The sequence below is a fragment of the Echinococcus granulosus genome (genome assembly GCF_000524195.1).
Source record: "Echinococcus granulosus chromosome Unknown EG_S00004, whole genome shotgun sequence".
Classification (NCBI taxonomy): domain Eukaryota; kingdom Metazoa; phylum Platyhelminthes; class Cestoda; order Cyclophyllidea; family Taeniidae; genus Echinococcus; species Echinococcus granulosus.
In genome coordinates, this window is record NW_020170384.1 from 2,763,155 (window position 1) to 2,782,922 (window position 19,768).

Here is a 19,768-nt window from a genome sequence, read left to right on the forward strand (position 1 = left end):
ACGAATATTTGAGACTGAAATTTTGCAACAGCACATATTTTCTTAACATCTATAAAAAGTGAGCCAAAAATTTTTACCTTAAGACCAGTTGAAATTGTACAACCCAAAGTAAGTAAACGCAATTTTTTAATAGGTACCATTTCATCCCATACTCAGCAATTGATATTTTTAAACGATACGCGAGAAACTAGAAATTCTTCTGGAGCACGGAGCCACAGCGGCTTACGAGAAAATTTTCTGATTTTTGTGCTTCGCCTACTTAATAATTTTCCCCCTAATTATTGTGTGCAACATTTTTTGTAATTTTCTTACAAGCAAATAAAGGGGAAACATTTCTTGTTTTACCTTCAAAATTTGTGTAAACCTTAGATGTTTTATTTTGTACATTTACTGATAACAAGGCATCGGCATTAATTTTATCTTAAGTTTCGCTACTAAATTAAAAACTTTTTAACGGCCCTCAACGCAGTAGCAACAAGCACCATATTAGTTTTGTTTTGATCACCCTTTACGTGTCCTTGGTACCCAGTGCACCACATGAAAATGTAAATTGTATCGTATGTGATAAGATGACGACGTACACTTGTCGCACCTATTACCTCGATGATAGAGACCCATTTGACTACACGAAATCCGGATTTTTGGAACCTCCGAAACCCCCTAGATTTGCTTTTCTTACCGATGTTTGTTTGCGAACTCAATTGCCAGGACTTCACAAAATTTTGGAGGCTCCACATCAAGTATCTTTCGTCTGATTGTTATACATTTTAGGTTGAAAATTGTATTTTGCAAGTCTATCGGTTTGGAGCTGAGCAGAACTACTTCGGTACATATCTAGACATGGATTCCACCCTTCAAGAGCAGTGGGAGGAAATAAAGGGTGTAAACGATGAGTATGTCAAGATTATCTTGTTACACTTGTTCTTCCCTAAGATCTTTTGGTACTTCTAATTTCATTATGTTTTGCATTATATTTGGTTAATATTGTAACTATTCTGCACTAATTCTTTGCATTTCATCTCAGTTCTAATTATGGTTTCGTTTTGGGTTGTAGACATTAAATTTTTTGAGTTCTGCTTACATATTTTAGCTTTAGCGTGGTACAAACTAGCCCATTTTTTGAGGTCTAATCCGTCTATATCGTTAACCTGAGTGCCTTTTGAGTGTGGGAGTATCGTTTACACAAAGTAATATATTGAAAAGTTTATGCGGTATTTACTGTAGCCCATGAGTATCATTGCGTCTTAGATTTTTGGATAATTACATTTAGTCAAGTTGAATTTTCTTTAAACCCAAATAGTTTACCATGACTTCTTCCCTCCTGTATTGATAAGAATTTCTGAAAGTTTAAATTACCTTTCATGTTCACATAGTCCCCCACTTAGAAGTGCTGGATATCCATATTCGAGAGTTATAAGCACCGAATTCTCCTTTTAACAATGCAGAATAAGACTCATATGCCGCCCGTGTTATTTTTCTTTACGTAGTACTTTGTTGTTTGCACTAGAACCATTCCACATTTTATTTATTTTCAGAGCCGACTCAATTGCAATCGTTTTGCGAACCAAATCCATTGTTCGTGTTCAAGCAATCATAAGTAAGCTAATAAAAATATACCTTGTGCTTGTGCATCCAGCTTACAAATGAGCTTATTATTTTTCCTTTATAAATGCAAGTCAAGTGCTTCTCTGTTGCGATGCAATGATTGGGTTTTGGACCCACTTTTCGGTGATTGACTGATCACATTACGTGTGCGTGTGTGTGTTTATATGTATGTGAATTTGCCGACTTAACTCAAAGTTTTCACCTGCACGCAGCCATAAATGCGTGTCATCCTCATCGACAACAGCATTAACCACTAGCATTAATTGCCAACCAAGTACACGCGTACAAATATTCCATAACTTCCCACGCTATTCTACAGCCTCTAAATAATTGTAAGGGGTCAACACTCCAAGCAGCTTTCTCGCCCCGTGACCTCTAGGCGGGGTCATGACCTCGTGACTTTTCATTCAATTCCGTACGCTGCGTTTTGCCTCGTAATTGCGCACTTGAGAAAAGCACGCAGTGACAAACGGAATGACCTATAAAATTACTCATTACACTTAGAAAAATAAGGTGTCTTTACTGCAGCGGTAAATATGCGTCTTGTCGCCCTACTTGCCTGAGGCATGCTACTCTGTGGATCGCAATGAAATTTTGAACTTCTCATGGCACTGCTGTACTGTGTCACATCCTCGGCAGCCAAACACAGGAGAACTCACTAATCACCAATAGTACCTCTTTTTTACTTAGAAATGATCCCCCCAAAATCCGACTTTTAGTAAGTAGCCAAATAATCCTCTCCTGGATCATACATCATCATTTTATCTTCTGTCAATTCTTCCTCTTGCTCCGTGATTTAAATGATTGAGGCATGAGATTGATTCTTTCTCTCTTTACCAATAGGTATTAAAATTTATTGCAGAAGCTGGTTAAGCACTACCTCTGCCGTTATTTTACCGGTAATTTATAAGGGACTAAAGCAACCTCTGAGCTCCGCAACCACATCTGACCTGCCAATCTCAGAGTTGTGTCTGGTTAATGAGGAAAACTGACGGTTTTTAAAATGCATTTTTCTAAATCCGATCAAGAAGCCAACAAATGCGAAAAAAAATGTCCGAAAAAAAAGGCCGAAAAAAACCTTAATGGAATGTGAACAAGACAGACGTCTGCTTAAGGACTTCTCGTAGCCACGCCTAGGTGGGCAGGTAGGTAGGAGGCGAGGCTTCCGGTGTTGGTTTTCAAAGGACTTACAGTACACGTGTGCCTGGATTGCACACAACACACGCAAGGTATGAATGCATTCATTCACCCGCGCTTTATTGCATTCTCAATCAATGCAGTCCCTGAGTAGGGCGTCTGTGGGCCATCCTCATCAGCGTCACCATCCAATCTCCCTACGGCAACCACGATATCCCCTCACTCCCTCCCTCCCTCCACCTTCTTATACATCTACACTTTAAAAATCATTTAAAGTGGCGTCTACTTTTGCTTATTACAGATCGTCTTTATTCGGCAAAGGGTCAGGAGCTGCGAAGAGCCCTGTTTTCCCTGAAACAAATATTCATGGTACGTTTTTCAAATGCTCTTTTTGCTTTTGCGAATTTTATTAGGTCAGTTGCACAATTCCTGTTGCCTTGTAAATGCACACCGTGAGAAATTGAGAAGTCTCTCCATCAAATTTTGAATAAAACTGGAGAAGTAAATCTATTAACCTTCTCTCTTAATAGGCACTCAGTCACATTACTTTTTATGAGTTAGACAGTTATCAGAGCTATGGATGTTATTGCATGCCATAAAGTCACGTGCGTGGTACACTTCCAATATCTTAAAAGTTTACCAGCGGATAAATTATTGTCACTGGGCAGCGTTCTCATTTCGCTCAATTAGGGATTGCATTTCGCTTTGACCAACCAATTTAAGTTTCCTTCAAGTTTTTGTTTAAAAGTGAAATTTTATCCGAAAATTTGAATAGGGGTTGGAGGGGTTCAACCAATGTGGCGAGACTGAGTTACAGCACCGAGTGACTGCACCCACGAAAGTATGCTACTTGTCTCAGTAAAAGAAGTTTAGTTGACCAAATACCACACACAAGTAGTGCGAGCCCTAAAAATCTGTGTTCTTTTCTCTTTCAAGCATTCGCCTAAAGTCAAATCATGGGCTCAGTAAATAATGTTACCTTCTGACTTTCAACCTATCAAATGAGGCGACAGTGTTTCAGGGCTGAAAGTGTTCCTAAAAATCACTATCGCGTTGAGTCCGCATCTCTTGGGCAGACCTCAGAGCACTTTCCCGGCCCTGCTTTAATTTGAAACAGAGGAGTAACTCCCGAAATTGGTCCACAAGCAATGGGTTCGCTAGTGCAGTATATTTGTTCGCCAAATTGAAAAAAAACTCTCACTCAATTAACCGCTTCATTTTAAAGCTTCCACAACACAAGGTAATGGAGTTTAAGGTTCGCATCTCATGGCATAAAGTAATGGTAGTACTAAACACAAAATATCACTGAGATGGGACCTCTGGACATTGGATGTCACCTGAGAAAATCGCGAGTTTTACACCTGATACCTTAGCAATGGCGCCTGAGCCGGCATGACCAGACCGCTATGCAACTAGCGTGGATGAGAGTCTAAAATGGTTCACTTACAAGCTACTAATGCAGTGAAATCTGATAACGTTCTGGCTCATACAATAAGTTATCAGTCTGTCTTCCCTTTTTACCTCTAAGAATGATAAAGACCTGGTCCACGAGTTCGTCACCCACTCCGGTCTGACGTGTCTTGTCACAGTGGGTTCCCAATCGGAACACACCCACCAGAATTACATCCTACGAGGTGAGTGATGCTGAGGGTACTCTGTGCGACCGAATTCCTTGGGTCGTCGCCGAATCATCCCCGCCACCCGACTGACTCATCGACCATTGTTTCTATATCCTCTTCTTTTTCGTCTCCACCACTGAATGAGTGACGCCAGATGAACTTATTTCTAAAGTCATGAGGTTTTTTTCTCTTGAGAAAACTTTAAATGAACCGAGTGGAAGTACACAGTGCACAATTCTTTACATTGTACTACATCTTCACTTTTCTCTTTAAAAAAAGGATATTTTTATTTCCATTAATCTTCTTAGTCACTCAGACCTGCAAATATTCCTTCCTCAGGCCAAATTAAAAGATTTTAGGGAAATGTATTTGTGTTAAATATCATAATCTGAGCGAATTTTTTGTAAAAGGAAATTCAGTTACTAATTTACAAAGTAAACGTTTTCTTCCATTTTTCACGAGCTCCACTCATTCATTTGGAGATAATTTCCGCAAGCCTATTTTGGAGTAAAACGTTCCATTCTAAGGGCAGGTTACTTTTTTCCGGAAAAAAGTGGCACTAAAAAGTAGGCTTTATCGCGTATTCAAGATATGAACATTTCAAAGCCACTTTAAAGACCATTTTTACAATCTACACTCCATCATCCACTCCCTTGACCACATCCTTTTTAGTCTAGCAGCTTTAAAAACTCAACTTTTTTGCATTCATTGCTTATAAAATAAGGGAAATTTTGTGAAACTAAAGTAGTTCCTTTGATTTATAAGAAAGAGCTTTCGGGGGGCACAGAGTCCCCTCCAGGGAACGGTAAAATCACAGCGATTGTCGACCGGAGGTAGAACGATATTCTTTTTCACTGCATTTCAGCTTTGGGTCAACTCATTCTCTACGTGGATGGGATGAATGGAGTGAGCGAGCACCCGGAGACGATACGGTGGCTGTATTCCCTCCTCTCCTGCAAGGTAACGGCGGTTTTCGCATGGTGTGTGTATATGTGTCTGTGTCACCTCCTCCGTCGCTTTTTCTGTTTTCCCTCTTCTTATTTTTGTTCGCCCCAAAAAGCCACTAATTTCACTCTCTACCTGCAGCGAGCTTTGTGCATCGGCTCTAACGCCTACGATGACTATATGGTAAACTGGAGTTTTTTGTTGCCCCTTTTTTTGCTGTTCTAGTGGGTAGGCGAAAATATTCCCTCATTGACGCTTTTTTGGAACGCTCGAATGCAGCAGTAAAGTGGATTGTATTCCTTAATTGCAGTTCTCCCTGGTGAAGAAGACCGCCCTCCATCTTCTCTCTGTGTTTGTCGGCTACGCGGACACCAACGCCAACATCTTTGTGGAGACTATTGACGACTTCCACAAGTCCTCAAGTAAGTTCATCCATACCTTTGGCTTTGAGACCATGAAAAATGAGGATTTATTTATTCACTTTAAGTTAGTAGCTTAAACAATTTGTGAATAAAACATGTGGTAAGCTGCCAGAAGTTAGAAACCCAATGTCTGCTGCTAAACTTATTGATAAGGAAAATGAGTTTTACTAAGTTATTTTTATTTCTCTTTGAGATGGTAGTTGCGATATGGGAAAATTCACTTTGCACTAACAATATCGGTGAAGCTGAAATTTCGAAAGTGGTACATAACTTCATCTTAAAAAATGGCAAAAAACCATTTAGGGTTAAAATAAGATCGTGCTAAATTTCTTCTCCATCTTTGACTTAAAATTAAATAACGCCTGGGGTGATGGCAGATGGCAGAAGATCCAATGAATTGAGCTGGAGTGGTCATTATTTCCATCCTCCTCTAGACGGAGAAGGAGTAAAATTCTTTTCTTCTAAGAGTTTAGCTTTGTACTTCAGATATCTCTTCCGCCTTTGCTAGTAGTCTGACTGTAATCTTGGTCTTCGGATCCCAGAGATCTCCACCTTAGTAACCTAGAGGTATTTAATCATCTGAGAATGAAACATGTTAAATTTCTCCTTTTTTGGCATTGGCAGGAACACTAAGTTCATGGCATTCCATCTGATGCCACCGGAAGGGTGAATAGTAATGTCTGGTTAAACGAAGACGAAGCCTGTTAAACCGTGGTCGCGGCATCATTGCACCACAGTGCACAGAAGACATAAAAAAGACAAAATTTTGCTGATCGCCTAAGAAAAAAATTGCAACCTCTATTGTTGCCATTAAAACAATTTGGTAGTTTGATGCGTGGGCATTTATCGTTCCACCAACATTTAATCCTTCACATTTTCGATATTGATGGCTAAATAAAAGACGCAATCTATTTATTTCTATTTAGAATTTGCGTACTTTTCTCACAAAAAGAGTTGTAATTTATGAGAAAAGTTTTCTTTTTTTCGGGGAAAGATGCATTAAAATCTTCTTTAAACGTGGTAAGTGCGATGGGAACAAAAGCAGGTTGGGGATCACGCCTTTTGATTATGCTCTCGGAGTGCCATACTTCTATCCGTCTAAAATCGCTGTCAAAGGAAAATTCTGTCGCATATTTATCCCTCTTTACAGCTGGAAAGGTCAGACATTCTTTTGTTTGATCAGTAAATCGGAAAGTAGGAAAATAGAATGCCCGTCATGCCCTGTTTTAACTCATCAAGATTTAACTTTTACCTGGCTACAAATGGATGATAATTTTAGTAATTCTTCGGTTTCCGCGAATCACTTCCGAAGTGTCGTCTTCAGTCCTACCCAGTCGTCCGAAATTCGCCCCTTAACGGAACTAGAATCTTGCTGGTGAGCCAGATAGCGAGTGTCTAGGTGTGACAGACGACTTTTTTTCCTCCTCGGAGCAATTTACGCATTTGATTAGCAGCCATCCTTGCCACAGATTGTCACGACTCGTCTACCACAGCGCAAAGGCAGCCAAACAAAGTGACCACTTACTCCTTTGCTCTCTTCTCCCACTAACATCGATTCCTACACCGGAAAGTATAAATGCCTGTAAATTGTTTTTTCTGCCTAGTATACATTAGTATCCCTGATAATCATGTGGAGTGAGACAATTGATTATAAGCCTGTGGCAGAAACTCTGGAGCACTATTTGGTGCACAGTAAGTCATTCCAAATGACGTTGAAGGCGAAAGTTGTCAGGTACAACCCAATCCTAAGTCAGAAGCACGAGATTTATCCTCTGTCACGCCAAAAAAGGAAAAGAATTAGGACTTATCTGATTCCCGCAAAATTGTCGATCGTGCAATTAGCATCAATGAAAAAAGTCATGTCATTAAGAAATGGCTTTGGATACTATGGAGGACATATATCTTAAACCAGGAGCTTTTTGTCCAGCTATTCCATCCTAAACCACTCAACGTCTACCAGGCGTAGGAGCTTGGAGGTTCTACGCACCAGCTGAAAACGTGGACTGGGAAGCACTGAGAGTGAGGAGGGGTGGTGACAGGCTTGCCGCCGTTGACACCATTCTGATTCCTTATGTCTGAATAACTAGGCGCCTCGTCGCTGTACCAAGCTACGCTTGAGGTCTCCTCGACGAGAGATTGTCTGTGCATTCGTGTCTTACGACCTCATTCACCATGCCTTGTTGAGAAGTATACGCTGACATTGCTGTATGGCGTCTGAACTGACGCATGAGAGCGAGCACCTTCGTGATAGCATCCCTCTTTTATACGGCTAAAGTTTTAAGCCTCCGCTCAACTTGAACATCCCTGGATTAAACAGTGACAAGACAATTTCCTAATTCTTCTTCTCCTTCTCCTTTTTTCTTTCATAACAGAAAGCAACGGTAAACCCTGGTCCTACCTCATTGACCTCCTGCAAAATGAATCGGGTGATCTGGAGTTTAGTCGACTGACAATGCTGTTGATCAATAAGGTTCTGGTTGCAGTTCCAGATCAGGAGACATTCTACGATATCACAGACTGTTTAGAAGATCAGGGCATGAAAGAGATCTCGGAGAAACTTCTTAAAGAGCCCAGCACCGACCCAATTCTCGTGGAACAGTTGCAAATCTATGAGGTATCTTCGTTAAATGTAATCTCCTGTAAAGTGGATCCTTATTTCTGCTGTCAAAGTGCTAAAGTTCAGCAATCATCCTTAAAATAATTAGTTGCACCTTAGTTGTGTTTGTTTTGGTTAAAAGTAGCTTTTTTAATGTCTTCAAGACTGAAGTCGCATGTATGTGACGACCCAACTCACTTATCCAACCTCAGCGTCACAAGTATATGCATACTAATTGGTTGTGGAGGAATTTTTCACAAGATTTAGATAAATAAGTAGACTGGAGATTTTTTGAAACCCTTAAGCCCTATTCCGATTCACTTCCTTGACTCGAGGCTTAAATCGTCTTTAGCGGCTGGATTTGAACTGTCGGAAAATCGAAATCTGTCCCTATCGGATCGCGAAAATAGTTTAGGATGTTTTTGAAACCGGGTTTTCTGGTTTAAACGCACCAGACCTGATGCCAGCGCGTAGGCGTGAAACAAACTCTGTCGAGCCACTGTGGCTGAGAGAGAGATGATCCCAGATATCAAGATGCACTTCAGTCAAAACTAATTTAGCCTTCACTTGTCTCTTTTAATTAATTACAGGCGAGCTTAATCTTCGAGGATGGCGGGTCCAAGAGTCAGGTGAATCTGGGCGAGAAATCGTTGGACACAATACGACAAACCCCACGACCTAGTCGAGCTGAATTGGCTGGCAAACCCACGGAGACGGCGACTTCGGAGGCACCAAGAAAACGACGGTCTCGACGTTTTCATCCCGATGAAAGTGGTACCTTTGTGTAAGTGAAAAAAGTTTCTGACATTTGTAATTCTGGCGTCTAGTTGAGCTTCCAGCCAATGCCGCAGTAGAATCACGACGCGAAATGTAGATTTAAGTTTCTATCCCTGTGCGGTAAATTCAATGAATTTGGTGCCATTCCGTGCCACCTCCACGCTGCTGACCCACTTTTCTGCCTACCTGCTCCAAACCCTTTGCGTCAATCAAAAATGCCTTCACGATAATCTGCGATGGAGAGCCCCTAAACACCCCATGTGATACCACCTGGTGGCGGTCGTGATTTTGGACACCGCAACTCATCTTGATCACCACCCCCTTATCAAGCATTCTATTAAAACTATCTAAATCTGACTACCAGTCCAACAATGACGGGTTGTTACAATTTGTCATTTACAATCAGTGAGCATACCCTTTATATTGCTCTCCACAACGCTGTAAACGCAGTAGCTCATAGAGGAATCGAAGATAATATGGCTAGGGATGTCTCCCACTACTGAGGAAGCCGTCTTTGTGAAGTATCAAAGGTCTATTCGATTTAAGGTTTAGCATTTGCCTTCGGCACCTAAGCATGGTGGAATGCAACACGTTTAAGTGTAGAGAAGGGCAAGCATGGTGGTAGCTCTAGATGGTCAATTTGCTGGAGATGGGAAGGAGATCTGTGCAGTAAAGTACACATTTAAGGTAAACATTAACTTGCTACATTGGGTTAAACTAACCCGGGAGCTATTATTTAGTCATCGTCTTTGGCGTTGGTGCAATCCAGGAGCCACCTAGTCCTTACTTCAAACATTTCTGACTGCGTTTGATCATGAACTATGCATTCTGTGCCTTGTGCTACTTAAAACTTCGCTTTTAATTATACGTAGCAAGGTCCGATCCCATCCCACAGTTCATCATCCCCATCACAAATACGTGACGCCCCGATTTTCTTTGCAGGCGTTTAATATGCTTTTTTTTATCAGTTTGTGGATAATTACACTATCTTTTGAAGAGCAGTATCAGTGTGATTAGCGGCTTTGTTAGTAATGTCAAAGCCTGTCATGACGGCAATAAATCCTGCTGCCATATAATGTCATAACTCCTCCTCTGTTATTAATTCGTGATAAAAAGTTCCTTTCATTTTTTTACTTAGAAACGGATCTGACGAACGAAAAACCCACGCTCGTCGAGCGACTGACAAAATAATCGCCGATTCCCGAAGGCACACCGCAGGTATTGTTAACATTTTGACTTCTCCCTTCAAATGGTTAGTTAGCCGACTAGGAGTAGAGGTAAGCATTTTTGGAAGCCGATTGTAAAGTTGGCGCATTTTAACCTATTCTTTGTCTGTGCTAATGAGGTCGTTTCTTATCTCTTCTTTCCCCTTTACTCCACTCCTCGCCTCGCCTCGCCTTTCCCTCATCCCTCCGCCTATTCTCACGCGCATTCACCTCGCGGCTTTTGTGTTAACGCCACCTAAATCCCAAAATAAAACAACAAAACGACACACACACGATCAAAACAATTTGATCATGCTCTCACGCTGCTGTTGTGTCCTGATTTGTGTATCTCCCTCGTTCTCTGTGTGCGTATTTTGTGTGTGTGTGTGTGTGTGTACTCACCACTGCTTACTCACCATCACCACTTCACCACTTAACCAACTAAATTAACCTCCCCCCCAATAAATAATCAGAACTTCAACGCCAAACTGTGAGAGATCTGTACGAAAACCTAATCGTCAACGAAAGCCCCGTGGAAGAGGAGCCAGGGGAAGAAACCCCTGCTCCCGCAGCGCCCCAAGATGAAGCACCACCAGCAGCAGGAGGAGGTAAAGAGGAAACCGAAGTAAACAGCGATATAGATGACAGTCCAGCTGAACACTACATTACCATTACCACAGGTAGTACTGGTGACACGGGTAAGAGTTTCGCCCTCTCTCTCTCTACTCTAGGGAGTACGAGTGGAGTTGAGTGAGTTCATCCTCCCTTCCTCTCCCAGACAAGGTAGAAGTTGAGCGGAACGAGGCGCCTAAATGCAATGATCTGGTTCCCTATTCTCAACAAAGCTCCTCACGGTTGAGTGATCTTGTCCACAAATTCGGTGCGTCCACAAGGATAAACGAAAGTGGGGGGTAACAACAAAAAAGAGTTAAAACCGAAAACCGACGCCAAAGTCCCCTTTTTATTTCCCCCCCCTCCCCCCTGTATAACTGCCTTAACTCTCCCCACTGCTTCAATCTCTGGCGTCAATGTCAGAACACCAGTGAGAGCGCCAATTGATGGTGATTCATGACTGTTGACATTGCTAACTGCCAAGAGCCACTGAGTTACTTGATTTAGCTTCTGGAAGGGAATTTTAACACTCGCTTTTGCCGCTTTTTTAGCACATTGGCGTTTTCACTTTAAAAGGTGTTACCAAAGTTAATTACCGCGTTTCTTCCTTTTTCCCTTTTTGTAGAAGATGAAAAATCGGCTAGCGTGGCAAAAGAGGTGGGTTAAAGTGCCACTTATTAATCCTTGTTATCCCCCTTTTAAGCCGTTTTGGCCCCCGGGGATGGTATTGCGTTTTACCAGATTTCAGCATTATGACGTGACTGACAAGCAAGATATGCTTCTGGAAGGCAAGTATCGTTTCAACGTTGAAACTACCCCCCCCCCCCTAGAAGAGAACTTCCCATTTGTTGATTGGTCACATCCTCACTTGAGGCTTAGGCGCTTTTGGCATGGATACTTGTGCATCTACTCCGCAGCGACAATTTTGGCTTGCTACGTGGGCATTTCAGTCGATCTGACACTTGATGTTTTAGAACTCTAAAGAGAGAGTGCCACTGTGACAGCGGTGGGTGACAAGTATTTCCTTTCAGTCAGTACTTGATGCAGATGCCAATGATCAAGGTGTTTAGCAACGGTGGTAGTACACGGGACTGTGGGTGTTAATAAAGGTGTAAAATCCACGAAAACTCGTGCATACTTAAGGTTTTCAGTACAGTACGGTGAAGAAAAGCTCAGTTGCAGTAAGGCGTTTGACTAGCCTAATCGTTATACAGACGGCGCTGCGTCTGGTGATGACAGCTGCATCCATGACTGCTGGTTTTCTGCCCTGAAGTGTGGAACGTTTAGCTCTGAACACCTGAGTTGAATTGCAGAAGAGGCTAATTTCTGCGCGACAACAGTGTATAGAGTTATCGAGGTACATTCCGGTCGTGCTGGGATGTTTAAGCTTTACTAAAAAATCTTTCTCCCACTTCCCTTGGTAACCTCATTAGTTCCGGTTTTTTCTTCTTTGACACCTTTAGCAGAAATTATTGTTTTACTGCACAAGAAGTCGTTTTTATGTGTCAGCTATGATTGTGTACTCTTCTGCTACTGTTTCAGAATGCAGCAAGGACCAATGACTCGTCCACGATGCCTGAAGTGAAACCGGGATTAATTTCTGCCACGAAGGAGAAGTTGGCGGCCACAATTGGTCGTTTACCCATGGGTCCTCCACCAGCGTCAACAACTAGTACTGCTGCTTCTGCAGAAAAGGTAGCATTTCCCTCCAGAAGTGAAGTAATTGGCTTGTCTTAGGTCCCACTTTAGCAAACATTACCACCCGTGTTGTCAAAAAAGGGGTTCATCTCTGACTCACGCCACCATTTGATGACTAGTAAGCTTTCGGGAGGGTGGGTCAAAACACAAGTCTTATATCCACCAATTATTTTTTGTCAAAAATCTCTAAAGAAATCAAAAGCTTGAGTAAATAGCAAAAGGCCGACCATTTGTAATGCTTGGTTTGTTTAAACCGTCGTTTTGGTTACGCGGGCACCTGAGGCTCGACCATTGTACCTCCACCGGACGACATGGCTTCCAGGCCATGCCGGTAGACCCCTCCTCCTCAGCCCTTCGGCACATCGGCTCTGGCATTGTCTTCTTCTGTCTTTAAGAAAAACTCATGGTGCCGGACGAATCAAACGCTTTCTTTCATTCTGTTTTGAAATTAATATTTTCTTAGCCTTAAAATTTTCCGTTTTTTTTGTGTCTTCGACGAATTTGTCACTAGTAACCCATTTCTATTCACACTTTCCTCCTTAAAAATGGCTATTTTAAGTAAAATCTAATCTCTTGCTAAAAAGGTTTTAGAGGGTGAGCACAAATGCGCATGATTTGCACACTCCTTTGGTCAGGACTTCCACTAAATCAAGTCGTGGAATTTTTTTCCAGGGTTTGAAGAAGATGGAATTTTGCCATTATCTGCTTGTAGGGAGGTAATTTTAGCCAGCTTTATTTGGTTTCGTCTTATTTTATCCACTTTCTTGTGACCCTTTTCTAACCTCAAACACAATCTACTCACACCCCGCCACCTCTTCCCCCTTCCCACCCACGCTCTGGGAAAATTCTGTGCTGTGAAAACTCTCTGAACGCGTACAAGCTTTTAAGTGCAACGTGATTCCAGAAGTTCATTTTTTATCACGACTTTGTTTTTCCTGGAGTTTATTGTTTCAGTTGTTTCACCACTTAATAACAAGAGGTACAAAAAAGACTTTTTGGTGTCTCTCAGTGGCATATCCGTCTCGGTAAACCAGAATTTGTTGATTCCATGGCGGTTCGATCTAGTCTGCGTCTTTGAAACCTCAAGTTTACAATAAGTAACTCGAACTGTTTAAATTGCCATTTTTTGTCCTTTTGATTACTAGAAAGCGGTAGAAAAACCAGAGCCACCAAAATTAAAGGGTGTGGACTCCTTTTGGATAGACCACGAGAAGAAAGTGAACTCACGACCACTGCGAGTGAAGGATAGGGAGTTTCAAGACCTCGAGAGTTCTGACGACGAATCGGCAGGGGCGTTTACGGATGGTGTAAAAGTCAACGGTGGAATTCCGCCACCACCACCGCCCCCACCTCCGCCACCTCCTGGGATTGGCGGCTTCCGTCCCCCTCCGCCTCCTCCACCACCCGCACCCGGTATGTTTGAACTAATTTGCAATAAGAGGGGGCGAGTGGTCAGCCAATCTAATTTGGAGTGCTATTTTTCTTTTCGCTTTAATCGGTTCGTTTTTTTATCTGATGGAGACTGAGTGAGGCAGAGGCAAAAGAATTTAGTATGGAGTTTTAAAATGCTTTTGCCGATTGAATAATGTATCACGTATTAGTTGCTGTCCTAATAAAATCATCCAGCCATTTGCATTTGCTTACTGGCGAAACAGTTAGAAACCTAAAAAAGGCTTTAAATTTTCATTTTTAGGAATTGTAGGACTTGTAATAGCCCATTGGTCTGATTTCCACCAATGCTATGTGGGGAAGGCAGTCATCCAATAAACACCCGATGAGAGGGATACCCGATTACAACCGACTGCTCATTTGATCTACCTAGCTTTTTAATTGATTAATTACTACAAATAATGAGCTGAAAGTAATAGTTAGCAGATCTTTCAATGAATAAATACACTTAAGTACATTAAGTGCATTTTTCGTTCCGGTGATTGCCACCCAACTTCCATTAGTTTTTTACCAATTCAATTTTAAAATATACTTTCTTTGATAAACTTAATTCTAACTTGGTATAATTCCACTGTGATTCATCTGGGGACTTAGAAAATTCTTGTGTCTGTGTCTAACACCCATTCAACAAAAAGGTCCTGCTAATTAGGTTTTAGGAATTAGTAACCTTTTAAGACGGTAGAATTAAAGTTCCCTACTTACTATTTGCATAAATTATTTGCTTTAAGTAAACAAAAGCGTCCAAATTGTACTTTTATTTGCCTTACACTAGTAATAAGTACGTACACTCTTGATATGTAGCCAATTGACGTTAAATTAGAACGTGAGAATAGGCGTCACAAGACTCGGTGGACTGCCACCTACTTGTTTTAGTTGTAAGCTTAATGGATGACGGTCTCTGAGGCTTTATTTGAAGCGGTGAAAGGCTATTTGTTTGTGGTGCCGTTTTATTTAATCAATGAGTCAACGATTCCTTTCCAACCACGAATGAGCAAAAGGGGCCAGTTAACCAATCGAAGAGGTAAAAAAAACCTTGCAGAGAATTTATAAATATGATGGTATTGACCAGAAGATTGCGGATACGGAAATTTACAACGGCATAGTGGTCAAAGGGAGGGGTTTTCAAATGAAATCTAGCCAGTGAGAGGACGGCTCAGGCGCAATTTTGATTAGCTGATACCAATTCCCTGAGTAGCCAATAGAAATGGTGCAATACTCAATCTACTTTATGCTCGAAAATTTATTTTATTTGCACAATTTATTTATTATCCTATCGCTATTTCAGTTTGGTTGCAAATAAATTGCATGAGCTCGTGATTGGCAAGAAGTCGCTATTACACCCTTGGCGGCTGTTTTGGTGTAAAATCGTGTCATCTGTGCCCATTGTTGACATAAGTGATCCCTTCACTTTATGTTGAAATAAACAAAAATCAAAGCAAGACTTCCAGTATCGAATTCACTTGGTGGTTATACGCACTCATGAGGGTTAACCAGTAAGCCAGCATAAAGCGTGAGAATATGCCAGACATCCTCCGACTCCATGCACTGGCATCAACTTCATCAAACTGCTTGAAAAATTTGTTGGTTGGCGACTCGTTACATTGGCGCATCTTTTAAATTAGTGAAGGAATAACCCTCAAAATAAAAACAAATAAAGGGAGGTGAGATTTATCTTAGCCGGAATCGTCTCTGGCAGTCAGGCCTTGATAGCTGTCTTTGATGTGTTAACACCAATCTGTCCAATGTCATCCTGTGGGGCAGCTGAGCAAGGTCTGCCTCCCCATTCATGAGAAACTTCATTAATCACCGCGCGCCATCATCTGCCGCCTTGATTAACGGTATCAGGACTGATTTCTGGCATGTTTGCTTATCACCTACTCCTGCATGTAGTGACGTCACCGTCCAATCGTTTCCTTCTGCACATCAATGCAATAAAAATGTTAGTTTGACTAAATGAGCCTCGTAAAATAGCTTTTAATTACTAAAGAGGAAAGTAGCAGAAAGCCTCATATTTGTTTTGGATTTCTACCTTTATAAAAAATAGGCGTCTTTTGAAGTGAAGGATACATTCACTGATGAAACTGACATTCCATAATGACTCTCATCGAAAGGTGGTGACATATCAGTGTGGATAAGGGAAGACAAACCAACAAGTGTGGCGGATTCTGCGATCTTCATAATCGCCCGCCTTTCACCTCCATTGCCTGTGCCTTTTCAACCACACTGGAGACAGCGGCTTAACAAAGCCACACCACCACCAACGTATCTCCTCACCGAGGTGATTTGTGCATGTTTGTGTGTGTGTGTGCGTGGGGTCTTCGCTCTACAATGATTTGATGGAGAAAAGTGCTCTAGCATTTGGCATCGTGCTCTAATGACTCTCATCACCACTGCTCCTGTCAGCTGAGGCCTCATTGCACAGTGCACCTTTCTCTCTCGTTTGGAATGCACACTCGGTAGATGGCCCTCTAGCTGGTTTCCTTCTACCAATTCCACTTTTCTTCAGACCTAAGATTGATGTCTATGCTACAGGGGGATTAAGTGCGGAGAACAGTTAAGGGGGTCTATTAAAATCCCGCTGCGGTGTGGAATCCGAGTCCTTTCTGAACGATTAGGACGGAGGAATGTCATCAGGGAAATACTGAGGACGAGGTAATAGCTCCCTTCCATCTTAGAGTATGATTTGAGGTCTCCTCAGAGGTTAATTTCTCAAGGAAATGAGATTTGAGATCATGTACGAAGAAGAATTTCTTTCCATTGTCCCACCAAGCCTGGCTATCTTGCCTGTTATTCAAAAAGGTGTTGCCTTGCGCACCTTTTAATTACCTCAGTAACTAAATACTTCATGGCGAAAAGTGTTGTGTTTGCCGCCTATCACACAAACACCAAGGAGGCCTGGTCTCCTGCGGATAAAGCGGTGGACGCCTAAGAGGCGGGTCTTTTGAGGGGAAGCAGTGAGTAATTGAAATTCTGAATTACTGTCTATTTTAGGCGGTATCCCACCACCTCCTCCACCTTTCGGCAAATCTAGCTCCACCAACAGCCTTCTCAGCAGTCTTCCACCTCCTCCGGGAGCGCGTATTCAAAAACAGAGTCGAACCATGCGACTCCACTGGAGTGAATGGGTCCCCAAGCCTAAGGATGTCGAGGCTCTCACCAAGGCTGCAAAATCCAGCGGTCAGGATAGGGTAGACTTCAAGCCCATAAAAAAACCGCCTCTCAGTCAGACGGAGAAGAATGAGGAGGCGAAAAAGGTTGTTGAGGAGTTGAAAACCTCCACAATCTGGAGCCATATGGTTCCAGTGACTCTAAACTATAAGCATCTTGAGGAGTTGTTTGAGAACAAAGTAACGGAGATCAAAGTCATGGTGAGAGTTGACAATTTTGCTGGCTATTATCAACGTCGGTATCATTTCTAAGTGCATTTTCCCTGTCTTTTCCTGAAGAAACACGACACGACGAGCAAGAAGATTGAGATTCTTGATATGAAACGCTCTAATGCCATCAACATTGGTATGAAGGTCTTGCCACCGCTGCGGACCATTAGCAGTGCGCTGATCAAGATGGACTCCTCTGTAATCAACCGTGAAGGCATTGAGGTAGTGGGAAGGCATTCAAAGTTTCCAATCCACTTCAGTTTTTCATCTCTGGAATATACTATTTTTTGCCCTGATTTAGCAACTTCTCAACACTATGCTGCCAACAGATGAGGAACGAGAGAAGATTATAGCCGCCAAACGCGAACACAGTGACATTCAGCTAGGCAAAGCTGAAGAGTTTCTTTTAACCCTTTCTGAAGTCTCCCACCTTAAAGCTCGGCTAGAACTGTGGCTCTTCAAACTTGACTACGAGACAATGGAGGCAGATATTCTCGATCCTCTGACCGACCTCAAGCAGGTAAGACCACGGTTGCGAAGGTAAAAATGATTTTACTGTCGATTTACCTCCCTTCTCTCTCTCTTAGGCGGTGTATGATATTCAAGAATCGCAGACCCTCCGCTGTATTCTCTCCGTCATACTCGCAATGGGCAATTTCCTCAATTCCAGCGAGTCTTGGGGCTTCAATCCAGAGTACCTGGACCGTCTTCCGGAGGTGAAGGACACCAAACACAAGCACAGTCTCCTTCACCACGTCTGTCAGACAGTCCTTGAACTCTTTCCCGACAGTACAGGTAATGGAATTTGCTTGTACAAGAACTGACTTCCCCTTGAAGGGATGATTTGTGAAGGCCGTCCTTTCCCTGCAGATCTGCACTCAGAGATGGGTGCTGTGTGTCGATGCCATCGAGTGGATTGGGAGGAGCTGGACAAGAGGTTGGAAAAGGTCGAGAATGATTGTCGACGGGCTTGGGAGCACTATCACACCATTTACTGCAACACGAATCGCAACTTTGTGGTCAATAACAAGTGGGTTTGCCCAGGAGATTCCTTTGGATTAAACGCGTGTTGCTTTAAATATTATATTTCCGTCAAGACCAACTATAAGAGAGAGAAGTCAAATAGTCTAGCAAACACAATAGGTCGACAGATCTGGTAGCAGCTAAATATCAATCAAGCGTCGATCAAGAATCACTCAGATCGCTCCTCCCGTGTACAAAAGCCTTTGGTAGCTGCCCAGATGTCTGGAGCTCGGTTACGGCAGGCGAACATGCCCATGCACGTCACCGTTCGGTTTGCGAGTGTGCTCCTCAAAGATCAACGTGGTAGTCTCCCAAGCACTACAGTTTGAGGCCCACTGTTTATTCGTGTTGATGTGTCGGCCTGACTCCGTCAATTTATCGCCCTTTCTTGTCTTGGCCTGTTGGAGGGGTGAGAGCAAGTTCATTTAAAAGACTCAAAGCTAGTTAGATTTGCATTACGCAAATCCTCGTCTACTCATTTTGTTCTGACTGGTAGATTCGGGTAAGACGTTTGAAATTGGACACTCGTCTAAAATAGGCTACCTTGAAACCTATTTAGCATTTCGAATAATCCCTAGTTGGACTTCTTGGAATTTTTGTCGCTTTTAAGTTGGAAAAAAACATGTCCCGACTTGAGAATTTGGCTATTTCGTAAAGGGCGTCCCCACTTCTGTCTATTTTTTTTATTTTAGACTATTAATTCGTACCTTGACTCGGATCCACTCCCATCAAGTACTGCAGTGCATTTGAACCAATCAGATTAAAGAGTCACCCCGGACTGATGAGATTTAAAACAAATCAATTTTGACTATAGGCACGATATCTTCCTTTCAAAATTAATAACATATCAAGAGTTTAGAACAAAGTAGTTTTTGATATCGAAAAAAAGCCGTTTTTTGCCGTTATAGTGTACAATTTTCTTAAGCCCATTTTGAAATAGTCAAAACTCCCTGGAATACGAAGTAACTAGTAGTTGGAATATGATGCTGTTCCCATGGAAGGTGCAACTGGCACCCTTGGTTTTTCAGTGCAGAATTATTTCACCACAACATACAACACGCTCGCTATGAGTGTTACATATGTGTGGTAAGTGCTTGCTGTCAGTTTGTGATAAATGGGACCACACTGGATAATTGAGGTCTAAACACTAAAACACACCCAACGTGTTACTTGTCCAAGGAGAGTTGCATCCTTCTTGTACTTCGGCACCAAGCATTTTAAATAGCTTCATTGGTTACCCGTCGTCTGAGACGCCGGTGACGATCGTGCCAAAATTTCTGATCATAATTGATTTGGAGCGAAA

At 42.2% G+C, this 19,768-nt stretch overlaps 1 protein-coding gene across 1 annotated transcript; it reads left to right on the forward strand. All coding sequences in view use genetic code 11, as the record gives it.

Moving 5' to 3' along the window:
• Nucleotides 1-569: 569 nt before the first annotated feature.
• Nucleotides 570-18,794, forward strand: EGR_01251 (FH1/FH2 domain-containing protein; the record flags this gene model as incomplete). The annotated part of the gene is made up of 22 exons (XM_024490500.1): nucleotides 570-683; nucleotides 772-893; nucleotides 1,536-1,597; nucleotides 3,044-3,111; nucleotides 4,271-4,376; nucleotides 5,227-5,321; nucleotides 5,448-5,489; nucleotides 5,617-5,728; nucleotides 8,101-8,342; nucleotides 8,915-9,108; nucleotides 10,240-10,319; nucleotides 10,780-11,004; nucleotides 11,085-11,186; nucleotides 11,544-11,575; nucleotides 12,461-12,613; nucleotides 13,762-14,029; nucleotides 17,057-17,433; nucleotides 17,512-17,664; nucleotides 17,744-17,962; nucleotides 18,030-18,237; nucleotides 18,313-18,476; nucleotides 18,666-18,794. The coding sequence occupies 22 exons, from the start codon at nucleotides 570-572 to the stop codon at nucleotides 18,792-18,794; spliced, it is 3,267 nt and encodes a 1,088-aa protein (XP_024355319.1).
• Nucleotides 18,795-19,768: the final 974 nt, after the last annotated feature.